The sequence below is a fragment of the Lagenorhynchus albirostris genome, chromosome 6, assembly GCF_949774975.1.
Source record: "Lagenorhynchus albirostris chromosome 6, mLagAlb1.1, whole genome shotgun sequence".
Classification (NCBI taxonomy): domain Eukaryota; kingdom Metazoa; phylum Chordata; class Mammalia; order Artiodactyla; family Delphinidae; genus Lagenorhynchus; species Lagenorhynchus albirostris.
Genome location: NC_083100.1, coordinates 55,190,852 through 55,204,490, shown reverse-complemented (window position 1 = coordinate 55,204,490; position 13,639 = coordinate 55,190,852). Strand labels below are relative to the sequence as shown.

General features: G+C 39.2%; 1 protein-coding gene and 1 long non-coding RNA gene across 3 annotated transcripts in view; one reads left to right on the top strand and one right to left on the bottom strand.

Annotated features, from left to right (window-relative positions):
- PDE11A (phosphodiesterase 11A) overlaps window positions 1–13,639 on the bottom strand; it is a 415,084-nt gene that overhangs the window by 241,686 nt on the left and 159,759 nt on the right. Inside the window, exon 4 of the mRNA XM_060152569.1 lies at window positions 11,499–11,639. Within this exon, the coding sequence (XP_060008552.1) occupies window positions 11,499–11,639 (141 nt within the window). The remainder of the gene's footprint in view (window positions 1–11,498; window positions 11,640–13,639) is intronic.
- Window positions 4,783–12,617, top strand: LOC132522271 (uncharacterized). Of its 2 annotated transcripts, XR_009541136.1 has the most exons (3): window positions 4,783–4,927; window positions 8,649–8,874; window positions 10,758–12,617. It is a non-coding gene; the product is annotated as an uncharacterized LOC132522271 (long non-coding RNA). The 2 variants fall into 2 exon arrangements; XR_009541135.1 differs by lacking the exons at window positions 8,649–8,874; window positions 10,758–12,617 and adding an exon at window positions 5,171–5,616.

Below are 13,639 nucleotides of genomic sequence, written 5' to 3'. Positions count from 1 at the left end.
TACCTTCTATTCCGCACTCTGGAAAAAGCACTTGGAATAAAAATCAAATAGAATTTAAGTTGGTTTCCTAACAGGGATAAGGAAAATTAAAGAAAGTAGGATGGGGAAAAGGAAGAAAAAGTGAAGTAGAAAGGAAAGCCTGAAGCAATTTTTACCATCCACTTAGGATAGTGGCTGTTTCAGAACAATCAGATGACAATTACTATCTCCATCTCTTCCTCTTAAGTGTTGGGTTCAGGAAGATCATCTAGTTCAATGGCTAAATTGTATGTGTATTCACATAAAAACCAAGAAGTTAAGGAACACATTAGAAAACAAGTGGAGCTTGTGCTTCATGGTTTAGAAAATAAACTCCAGAAACCAGTCTCATATTGATAAGCTCAGCTATAAAGTACTTCATGGAGCTCTGAACAACAAAATAGCTGCCAGCCATCAGGATAATCCATGAAAGAAGAACACGTGTAAACACCAGTGCTGAGACAGCGCCTCAGGACAGAAGATTAAAATGTCTTCATTCTCGCTTTCCTCGACTAAGTGCAAAAAGAAATAGAGATAATAGTAAGTATACGAGCTACAAAAGAGCTAAGAGAATTGATAGGAATTGCTTAGACAGGTTCATGGAATGGAATAACATTAAGCAGGGAATATTCAGTTCAAAGGACTAAGTAGTTCCTAATGTTGACAGCAGCTAGCTATGGAACAATCTTTTTATTTTTTCAGTCTAGTGGAAAATACCATTGACAAAGTCACTTAAAATTGATTGACATAACGAGAAAAACAAATACCGTAGGTTAATACATATATATGGAATCTAAAAAAAAAAAAAAAAGGTTCTGATGAACCTAGGGGCAGGACAGGAATAAAGATGCAGACATAGAGAATGGACTTGAGGACACGGGGAAGGGGAAGGGGAAGCTGAGACAAAGTGAGAGAGTAGCATTGACATATATACACTACCAAATGTAAAATAGATAGCTAGTGTGAAGCAGCTGCATAGCACAGGGAGATCAGCTCGGTGCTTTGTGACCACCTAGAGGGGTGGGATATGGAGGGTGGGAGGGGGATGCAAGAGGGAGGGGATATGGGGATATATGTATACATATAGTTGATTCACTTTGTTATACAGCAGAAACTAACACAACATTGTAAAGCAATTATACTCCAATAAAGGTGTTAAAAAAAACTGATTGACTGAAACACTAAAGAAAAGCAAAAGAGGGTAAAACATTAATTTTGGCAGGAGAGAGGGCTAGGAAGGCATTTCTCATTTCTATTTTTGGCATCCACGGAGTAAACTGATCAGTTTACACCTGACTGCCCAGTTTAAAGACCATGAATGCAGTCTTAACACTGAGTTAAAATCTTGGTGAATCAAAGCTTCTACAACTAGATTTAAATGCTTTTTTCTCCCTCTTTCCCTCAAATGTAGAGAGGCCATGAAATACCATACATCTGCAATAACCAGCTTTTAAAAATATACAAATCACACACACACAAAAACCAGAAGTTTTTGTTTCCAGGAATGATTCTAATAAAATAGAGAAAAGCAAAAGCTATTTTCAGAGGAAACTGAGCAGATTTTTTTCCTGAAATGATACTTTTTTCCTGAGTGTAAAAAGTAGTGTATGGAATGCCAATAAAGATGGTGCTATAAGTTCATGCTTTGACTCTTCTGCTCTCTTCCAAAAACAGAACAAAGATCGATAAACTACAGAAAGAAAAAACCAGAAAGACATATAGAGGTTTAAAGGCAGAGAAAAGATAAGGGGAGGGGAGCAGAGGGGAGAGAAAAAATAAGATCTCTAAAGGCATGAGCCTGAAGACTTAGACCTACTGTGCTCCAAGTCCAGAAACAGGCAAGGAGCAATGGTTGGGATTTCAGCTTCTACTTTCAGTTTGGGGACTAAAAGCATTCCCTTGAGACAGGTGGCCTAGCTTCACCCCCAGAAACTGAACCAAGCTGCTTCTGGTATAGTGTAATATTACCACACAGCAGGAGACCCAAGCCATCAATATAAGACCTGGTTCCTGACTAGGCACAAAGGAGTTGTGCAAACTATTAGACAGGGAGGGAAGAGTACAAGAGAGAATGAAAAAAACGATGGCACAAACAAATAAAACACCCTCCCACTAAAATGAGCTCCAATCCCAAATTCAAAAACACATAAACAATTAGGATTAATACAGACAACTAAGTCAACAACCTACAGAATTGGACAAGAAAATAGTGATAAATCAGTTACATTGAAGATCTGAACACACATCTATCAGAGAATGATAGATAAAGAACAAAAAAATATTGATAATATAAATGATTTGAACATCTTGTTCTTGACCATAGGTCTGGAGGGAAAGTCAGCTAGGAAAAAACCCTTTTGAAAAAGGCTTTCCTCCCTGAGAAAAAGAAGGATATGTAAAAAGACATTTCCCTTCTTCTTCGGGGACACAGTTACAGGCTGACAAGCTGCCTGGAGCTGTGCCAGCCTCTTGGACCATGAGGGTGAAAGCCAGCTGGTGAAGGCCAACCACTGAGACACGCACAGGAAAAGGACAAAGCCTGGATCATTGATTACATTATCTGCTGCTGCAACATCCCCAGAACTACCTTCTGTAGCCTTCCTGTCATGTTAAGATACAAATGTTCTTATTGTTTAAGCCATTTTCCCCTGTAGATTCTGTTACTTGCAGAAATCCCGCAAATCAATCTATCAGTTAAAGCAATTTCAATCAAAATCTACACAGAGTTTTTCATGGAATTTGATAAGCTGCTCTTAAAATTTATATGGAAGGGCAACAGGTCAAGAATAGGCAAGCCAATTTTAAAGAAGAACAACATTGAGGACTTCTCCTATCAAATATCAAAGAGGATTATAAACTTACAGAAATTGAGAAAGTGTAATACTGGTTTAGAAATAGACAAATAGAGCAATGGGACAAAATAGTGAGCTCAGAAACAGTCCCAGGTATATATGGAGACTTGATATAATTCAGAAAGGGGGAGAGGGGGATAGTTCTGAGACAATTGGTTATACATATACAGCTTTACACTATACACAAAATAAAGTCTAGATGGATATAAAAGCCCATAAAAACCAGATGGATTAAAGAAAAGATAAGAGAATGTCATTATAACATGGAGGTAGATAAAGAATTTTTAAAAACAAAAACTGTAAGTCACAAATCAAAAAGGAAGATTGATAAGTTTGACACATTAAAATTAAAATATTCCATGCAATCAAGATACCTGTTGAAAGAGGCATAGTGCTAAGCGGAAAGTCTTGGCTGTGTATGCCAAGACCGCAAGGCCCCGCTCTCTGTCTGGTTCATTTCTCAGGATTGTGTTCGCAGGGAACATTTGAGCAATGAGGTATCATCTCTCCCCAGACAAACAGCAGGCTAGACACCACTCAATGTAAAAGGGATCTAGTCTCTAGGCACAGTGTTCCTCTATAAGCATATGCCTACTGTTTTTTTGCCTTAGCTCTATATTCAATACTCAATACTACTCTTATTTATCATGTTTTCTCCATTGCTTGCTTGGCTTGATCTCAACCTCTCATATTTTTCAGGAAGGGCTTCTTGGAACTATGTTTCCTGCACGCTCCTTTGCATATTTAAAATGCATAAATGTCCCATATGACATAGATATTTTTGTGTGATGAAATTCTATGTCTATCTGTGGCTTACATAATTGAATATGAATTTTGCTGGATTTTAAATTGTAGAGTCATATTTTCTTTCCCTGAGGACTTGGTAGCTATCACTATGTTGTCTCCTTGAACTGGAGAGTGCTACCAGGAAGACTAATACCAGAATGAATTTTCCTCCAATAGGTGACTTGATTTTGTTTAGACGCCCAAAGAATTTTTTAATTATCTTTGAAGTTCATTAGCACTGAATGTGTTTCAGTACTAAGCAGTGAGCATCAATTTTTCCTGAAATGATATGTTCTTTCAGTCTGTAAATTCAAGTTTGCCTTCATTTCAATAAAATGTCCTATTGTTATAATTTGACTTTGTTTCCTGTTTCATTTGTCATGTTCTCTTCAGAGATACCAATTATCCTTATTTTGGACTTCCTTTATTTTGACTCCATTTTAATCATTCTATCTTGTCTTTTTATTCTGTATTATTTTCCATTTCATTTCCAATTTTATCCTCCATGCCCCTGAAAGTATTTTAGAAGTTCTTCTCTTCTTTTTTGATGTTTTTAATGTAATATTCAGTTCTATATGGTTATATATTTTTCTTCTATTTCTTTCTAAGCTCTGCCAACTCAGTTTTCTTATCTATTAATATTTACTGCTTATCATTTATTCCTTGAGTCTTGTATCTCTTCTTTGAACACTTTTTTCCCCCCTGATAGATCACACTATCTTTAATTTCATTTCATGGAAAACTGTTAGCAATTTTTCTGGGGTGTGTTCTTCATCTGGTTTTTGTTTTCACATTCCTTTCCTTCTTTTTTCTTGTGGTATCTTTGCATTAGCCCCATGCTGGGGACTTTTTGTTCTATGCTTATCTTTAAGTGAATAATGGAGGAGGGGTGACTTCAGGGGAGTGGATTAGGGTGACTGCATTTGAATTTTGGTCTATCGTCTTTGAGTACTTTCTCACCAACACTCTCCTCTGGCAGCAATTTCAGCCCCTGCCTAGCAGAAGCCTCCCTTGCTTACTCTGAAGTCTCATATGACATAGATATTTTTGTGTGATGAAATTCTCTTCAGCTGACCAATATTAGCAGCTGCAGGGTGACTTGTCACTCACACTGTCAATTATCCTGACACACTGACAGCCCTGTTTCCAAGATGGCTTGTCTGAAAGTTTTCTTGTTCCACCTCACCTCTCCTGCCACTCTATGGCAGCAAGGAGGACTCAAGAAACATCCCTGAGCCTGGCCAGGCACTCGCCCTTACTGCTCCAAGCAGGTATGTGCGACTTGTTCTGATGAACACTGTACTCTGCCCAAGATAGCTGGATGCAGCCAACCACACTCAGCTTTCTACTTCACCCCGCCCAATTTTCACTGCATTGGGCAGCTCTCCCCGCATTATGTTGGCATGGGTGGGGTGATGATTGGAAGCATAGGGTTGTAAATGCTTCTTCTTTTGTGGATTATGGAGTTTTACTTCCTGTCCTTTTTGTTTGTTTATTTGTTTGTTTGTTTTCAGGTTGGCCCTTAACTGGTAAAAGGCAATATAAATCCATTTAGCAGATCCTCTCTCCTGACACCCGACTTTCAAGTTCACTCTCTTACCGGAAGATCCAGTACCTGCCCTTTTTTCCCATGAGGTGATAAATTCCTGACTCTGCCTAACAGAGAAGATACAAGGAAACATAACTCAAAGGGAGAAAATTTAAATTCCATCAATTTAATAGTTGTGAAAATATGATCTCATTTATGTACCCATATATTGATAAAAATCACTTCCTTTTATATTTGTTTTCTCTCCTTTATTATTTGATTAAAAATATATCAAGGATATTGTTCCTATAAATATAGATATACATCATTATTTTAAAGGACATATAAAATTTCATTATATAAAACTTCTGTTGATATTTGAATTATAGTTTCACTACTGTAAACACTGCAATAAACATTCTTATATACTGATTTTACTTTCTTCTCCATCTCTTTCGTTATGCTAAATTTTAAGAGGAAGAATTGCTGCGTGCAAAGGCTAGGCCCTTTTAAAATTGAAATATATTTCACCAAACTTATATCCATAAAGGTTACCCCAATTTGAATTCTCATCATCAGTAATGATAATGTCCATTTTCTCATAACCACACTCAAACTCACTGTTATAATACTTTTAAATCTTTACCAGTCTGATGGCTGCAAAATCATAGAAGTGTTTTAATGTGCTTATATTCTCTAAGGAATTGCATGAATGTTTTAGAAAGCCTTTACCCACAGAATGACTATAAAACAATATTCACCAGTATTTTTACATTCTTTTTTTTAAACATTAAGTCTTTGATCCATCTGAAATTTATACTGACTTACAGAAATAAAGCAAAAAGGGGGGCAGCTCATCTTTCAATGTCATAAGAGAGTAAAGGCCACACAAGAATTATCTAGGGCAGAGAACTGAAAACTACTGCCTGCTGCCAAATATAGCTCACCACCTACTTTTTTTTTTTTAACATTTATTTATTTGGCTGCACCAGGTCTTAGTTGTCACATGTGGGATCTCTGTTGCCAAGGGCGATCTTTGTTGCAGCATGCGGGATCTTTTAGTTGCGGCATGCAGGTGAGATCTAGTTCCCTGACCAGGGATCAAACCCAGGCCCCCTGCATTGAGAGTACGGAGCCTTAACCACTGGACCACCAGGGAAGTCCCCCCCACACCTATTTTATAACTAATGTTTTATTGGAACATAGCCATACTAAGACTGCTTTCATGCTACCATGAGTAGCTACGACAGAGATCATGTGACTTGCAAAGCCTAAAAAATATACTATCTGAAAACTTACAAAAAAAATTTGCCAGCCCCAATCTAAGAAATGTACTAAGTCCCATCCTTGGTTACTACTTATTAAAGACTCCAGACTTAATAAAGTTACATGTTAATTTGTAGCTTTTTCTCTGATTAAAAATTTCTATCCTACGGAAAAGATAACCTTAAAGATGACAGTTTATGGACTTGCTTTGTTTCTAAAAAGTTTTGTCTCTGAGAAATTTTATCCTAACATTGCCTATAAATACCTAACTTCTCAAATGCTCTTTGGACTTGTTTTAACATCTTATTTGTTCCCTCATAAATTAATGAATTAAAAATAATCTTTGATATGTATTTATTAAATATTTACATGAAAGTTATGATTTTGCCTTATAGAAAATTATATTTTGACAAGTATGAGGTAAGAATCCAGCTTTTTGAATTTTTTTTTCCTAAGTTGCCAGCTATTTGTTTCCAAAACATTTGTAGGACAATCCATCAATCTTCCCACCAATCTAATTTCAAAGGCTTGCTTTGTCATATTTGTGTACTGAATATAAGATGATTGACTAGAGAATACAATTTGTATACTGATTATAAATTTCAAAGGCCACAGACATAGCTGTACAAAAAGTCACTTATGTTATTTTCCTGTGGCAACTGAATCTCTTCTTGAGCCCTAGTTCTGCTTGCTGGCAGAAGGCAAAAGAGACAATCCAGTTAACTCAGCCACTTCAGATTTTCTCAATCGTTTCAGAATTCAATTCATTTAATACTGAAATTTTCACCAGGATGACATGCAACTTTTTGGCTTCTTTGGAGCAAAGCATCTGATCTATAGTCACCCTCTCAGCCAGGCTGGCCTCTAAGAGGCAAGACAGCCTCACTGATCTTCAGCCTAGACATCCCTAACAGTGGATGTGCTTAAATATCTACACCTATAGCTCCCCAGGCCCAGGTCAGATCCTCTGTGCCTCCCTCGTCCTGACAGTTAGGCTTCTTTCTTCAGGTCTCAGCCCTCCCTCTGTTACCTTTTATCAGGAAATGGGAAAACTGTATTTGCCCCTCATGCTTTCGTGGGGCTCTGGCCCCATGGCTCCTCCCATATTGCCGCCTCCAGTCTTCTTCCCTGTCACGGGGTCTGGGGGGACTTTCAATCCCCACCACCCCCCTAGCTCCACTATGAGTGGTCTTGAGGCTGGGCAGGGCTAGGAGAGCTGGAAAACCGTATTTCCTCTTCTCTCCAACTCTCCCACTTTAGTCCGGGCAACTCATGAATGGGAGAGTCTAGGGCTTCATCTATTCTCTTTCCAATCTACTGTTCTGGGTACAACGTTAAGCTCTGGTTCCTTCAAGTCTCTAAGAAAGCCTTGTTCTTGCCAATGAAAAAGTCTTGGTTTTTGAGAATAATAACTCTGTCATAACTTTTTAAAGCCCATTTTGGCACTCACAAACCCCGAATGGAGTTCTTTGTCTCTGTATTCAGTGCAATCCCTTGCCTGAAACAACGTACCAGGCTAACTGGAGGGTTGGAGAGAGGGATGGAGAGTGATAGGTTTGCTGATGATAATAAAGAAAGAAATGTCATAAGTAACAAGGGCAAGGCATGACTGAATTCTGGATTTGCTCAGTGACGTTGAGAACTTATATGTATTCCTTTATAATTACAAAAGCATCTTTATTGTTAAAATGCTTACAGTAAAAAAACAAACCCAAAACACTGTCATTTCAAGTCTGAAACTCTCTAGTCCTCCAACACACTTTTGTTTCTCAGAAATAATTTTCTAAACTCTACAGGAAAGAGAACAGTCTTTACTAGCTTTTCACATGTATAGGGGTCTTTGGACTCTATTCTGTTCAGTTGTTTCTTATAAGGAACAAATCTCTAGTTTTATAATATATTTTAACAGCTTCACAGGCAAAACCTCATCCATTTTACATCTTTGTTGCCTTTAAAACATTTTTTCTGGCTACTTTTATATGTTATTTTTCCATATGAACTTTTCAAAATTAAAAATCATGTTGTCAAGTTCCATCTTTGTTTTCTAATACTGGGATAGGAATCTAAGTGTGCTCTTAATCAGTAAAATAAGATCATGTAGCATTTACAGGTGTTGCTTGGGTCCCTCTATAATAATCATTCAACCCCCTGATTAAATCTAGATGACAAAGGTTTTTAATATCATTCCATCCATTCAGCATTCTGAGGTGAGGAGGACGAAGTCCCAGCCAGAGAACTCTGACTCGGCATGATTTTCTGTTTGCTTTGCCAGCACCAGATTTTGGCATCTGGCGTCCTGAGTTGGCTTCTCCTCTTACACATGGAGTGACTGTATCTGATCGCCTTCCTATCATTTTTACCTGACAATCAGGGTAGTGCACAGAACAGCTATCCCTTTGAGTCTGAAGTTTCAACAAACCTTTGGTGAGAAGCGTGTTAAAGGAAAGCAGGGCATTGACGGGTTTTCTGCATGGTGATGCCACATTTATACCCCATTCCCACCCCACCTCCCCAGGCAGTAACCTCGGCAAAAAATCTTCACAGCTTCTCAAATGGAACCAAACAGATTAGTCTCCTCTTTTTGCACATAGTTCACTTTTACCTGCAGACCTTGCCCCTCTGGAGTAAAGGAGTTCCTCCTTACTGTGAGGGGGAGGGGTTGGGCAAAGAAGAAATGATAGGCTAGGCCCAGATATTCTGCCCTGACCCCAATATTACAGTCTTAGAATGTTCAGCTGTGATAGTGAAAAGGTCTTCTTAACCTTCAGTACTATACCAACACCTTTATGCATGTACCATCTAGTCATCTAGTCCAGGGAGTGATTTTTGACCCCCTCCCTACTTTATACCCTGAAGCTATTACTGTCGCTGTTATTCTCTCCAGCTCTGCCCGCACTTTCCATATCATTGTCTGTCTTCTGTATTTTTTCATTGGACTTGCCAGAGAGCAAGACTGCAGGGTAAAAACTAGTCCATGTTAGAAGATTTACAAAAGTGACCACCCTAAGCTGGTTTAAATTAGTTCCATGTCTGTTTTAACTGAACTAGCAAACAGTGAGCTTGTCCTTGCTTAGATTCCACGTGGTCCCCCAGCCACTTGCCCTCACAGGGACCTGGGAGTGGCTCAGGAACCTTGGAAGCTGAAAAGCCCCAACCACTGCCCCTTCCTGCCTTTGCTCAGGGAGAGCCCACAGCCTGCCAAGAACCACCGAGCACCCCACCTCTTCCCACTCCTTGTGGGGGTTTCAGAGTCAGGTGGTGGGGAAGACTAATAAGTCACTCGACTCTTGGAGCCTTAAGTCCTCACCTGTAAGTGAGGATGATAATAATACCTATCCCGTAAGGATGCGGTGAGTACTGAATAAACCCAGATGCTTCACAAAGCATCTGGAAGCGCTTCACAAATATGGGCTATTGGGGTGTGTGTGTGTGTGTGTGTTCTCCCAAGGTTCTACTGAGTTTTACACAATCGCAGGATAATTGCAAGGCTATTGTTTGCTTAAACCACACCTGCTGAGTAGAAATAACGCCAAACTCTGCTAAGATATAGGGAAACACTCCTAAACATTTTAAACATATATAGATTTTTTTTAAATTTAATGTTGAATAGATAACCAAAAAGGACCTACTGTATAGCACAGGGAACTATACTCAATATCTTATAATAACCTATAACGGAAAAAAATCTAAAAAGGAATATATATATGTTTTCAGTTACATATATATATATGTATATATATGAATCACTTTGCTGTACACCTGAAACTAACACAACATTGTAAATCAACTTTATTTCAATAAAAAAAATTTTTTAAACTTAATGTTGTAAGTTTTACAATACTTATGATTAAATCTCCAAAATTTATCCTAAGGTTCTCATTCTTTGAGGAAAGCAAACCTAAAGACAATAACATTTTTTAAGTAAAGTATGGTAAAATATCATTCTCTGAGGTATTAAAACAGCACTTAATTGCTAGACAATTCCTGGTCTTTGGCGAGAGTTCATGGCAAAGATATTAAACTGCTGTTGAGGGTTAGACAGAAGCAGCCGCATAGCACAGGGAGATCAGCTTGGTGCTTTGTGACCGCCTGGAGGGGTGGGATAGGGAGGGTGGGAGGGAGGGAGACGCAAGAGCGAAGAGATATGGGAACATATGTATATGTATAAGTGATTCACTTTGTTATAAAGCAGAAACTAACACACCATTGTAAAGCAATTATACTCCAATAAAGATGTAAAAAAAAAAAAAAGAAGTTAGACTGAAGATGATCATTATTTTCAATATTGTTATGTATTTAACCAGCAGATTTCCCACAAAGAGCCAGAACGTCTAACAGAACCTGAGAGCCAAGGTGTGGCAGGCCTGAGGCTGAGACCTAGCTGCTCGCCCTTGGAGTAAGAGCAGCCCCTGCATAAGGAGGAAAGGAGCCTCCGCCTCCTGACTGGAGTACACTGTGTAAGCGTCCACAGGTCTGAAGCAGCAGTGGAAGAACCTGGAAACTGCACCTGAGAAGCAGCAGGACAGACCTTTGCTGGAGAGCACAGCCCAGCTCAGGGTTGCTCCACTCAGCTCAAGCACAAAGGGCACTGCTTCCCCAGGGTTCGTTTGCTTCTCCTCACCCCACCCCCAGAAGAGGGCTGTGGAGCACTGTGTGGATTGCAATCCATGCCCACCAGTGCTGAGGGCCTTCCCTTGCTGGGTGGGTACGATGGGAAGCTGGCACCCAAGCTTCTCTTCTATTCAGCTGTGTGAGTTTGGGCAAACCCTTCCAACCCTTAGCTGCCTCATCTGTATACACAGGGCTAGGCTAGACGTCGAAGGTCCCCCATCAGTGGAAGAGTCTATGTTTCTCAGGTGACAGCAGATCAAGACCGAAAATACATGTAAAGGAAATAAAAAATTTTACTTTTATAAAAAGTCACCTCACCTCATGGTTAGAAGAGTCACAAAAGAGTGGTTCAAGTCACGATTTCACAAACTTAATTACAACTAAACAAAACTAAACTTTACTTCATTAACGCAGATGACAGATAAAAGACGACTTACTGGTGATTCGATGTCCTCTAGGAGTAAAACAGAACAGCGTTCACATTTCAACAGTGTTTGGGCCCGATGCATTATTTTCTTGACAATTTTCTCCAGGTCAGTCTGTTCTTCAAAGAGGTCATTAACCACCTCTAGCAAAGCCTAGGAAAGATAAAGTGGATGTATTTAGGTGGCTAAGGGACTGAATTAAAATTTTTCTCTCAAAATTCCATTTAGTCTTTGCTATAAAAATATAAACATTTTTGTGTGGCTAATTTTTATAGTGTTTATGGTTGTTCTGACAAACTTCCATCATTTCATTTTATAACATAGTCTTTTTTTATATGTAAATTTATTTTTGGCTATGTTGGGTCTTCGTTGCTGCATGCAGGCTTTCTCTAGTTGCAGCGAGCAGGGGCTACTCTTCGTTGCGGAGCACGGGCTCTAGGCACACAGGCTTCAGCAGTTGTGGCACGCGGGCTCAGTAGTTGTGGCTCGAGGGCTCTAGAGCGCAGGCTCAGTAGCTGTGGCACACGGGCTTAGCTGCTCCACGGCTTGTGGGATCTTCCCAGACCAGGGCTCGAACCCGTGTCCCCTGCATTGGCAGGCAAATTCTTAACCACTGCGCCACAAGGGAAGTCCCTATAACACAGTCTTGAATTGTAAAATGTAACTTGAGAATACTGCCAGTCCATAAAATCCCACATAAGTTCCTCATATATCTGTATGACTATATTCCATATAGTTAATGACTACATGATCTCATATAATCATTATTGATAGGCTTTTCCCCTCCTACAGTAGGTTTTCTGCAATGTGACTAGGTATAAAACCAACATTTTATGAATAACAGATACCTGATTCTCTCTAATGCACATTTATTTCAGAAAATTACAAAGCATCTCTTCCTCACCAACCAGAAGAAATAGCTTCATGGTCAAACTCAAGACTTATTTTCACTAATACCCATCTCTCACAGAACTCTTTAAGAATCACAGTGGCGGATGCTACTTAAGTTTCAGAGCCTTCAAAAAAATATATAAAAACTCCATTAATCCCTCTACACAAGAAGTATTGCTTCATCCCAATCTGTCCAGGAGAACATTTAAATACCATTATACTTCTCAAAAAGAAATCACCATTAAAACTTCTATTAAAACAATAGAATGAAAGCACAAAAATTAAAGAAAAAACTTAAATTCTAACTTGAAAACTGTATACTCATTTAAAAATGAAATTGTAATAACTTGTCATTCTATCCAGCTAAGTTAGCTTACAATTTATGCATTGAGATAATATTTATTTAGAATTTTTAATTACATGGATATTTCTGGAGGTGGAGGAATAGTGGGCCATTAACAGGTGGCAGATATTATGCCTCTATAAGAGTGCAATCAGAAAATTACACAGCCAGTGAATTGACCAGAGCCTGCTTTATTCAATAGAATTTAATAAGATGTGCACTCTCCAGTCTGACCTGTCACAAAAGGATTTCATGAGTTTTCAAATTCACATCTATTCTGGTAGATGGTGTTGACTAATTTTCAACTTTGGTAATGAATTTGATTTGTCCTGAAACCATTTGAAACATGTGAATATTCCTTCTCTGAGTCTATTCAGGTGGAAAAGCATTTGAATGAGTTAAGAGATCCATGAAATGAGTCTAGTTCACTGAGCATCTAAAATAGGACCCAATATCTTGGGTAGCGCTTTCTCTAAAGAGAGCTTGTGACTATGGCTAAGGGCCATGCATTGCTCTATGAACCCAAAGCAAAGAAAAACACCAGGAGGTGAAAAAAGTTTTAAATGTATCCTGTCCATTTGGCATTTGGACAGCAAATCACTGTAAGAGGTCAATGTGCGATAATTTCATGTGCAAATATAACATTAAAAATGAGGCGGGCTTCCCTGGTGGCGCAGTGGTTGAGAGTCCGCCTGCCGACGCAGAGGGCGTGGGTTTGTGCCCCGGTCTGGGAGAATCCCACGTGCCACGGAGCGGCTGGGCCCCGTGGGCCACGGCCGCTGAGCCTGCACGTCCAGAGCCTGTGCTCCGCAACGGGAGAGGCCACAACAGTGAGAGGCCCGCGTACCGTAAAACAAAAACAAAACAAAACAAAAATGAGGCAACTGTCTGCATAATTACCAACAAAATCTCCTGTTAT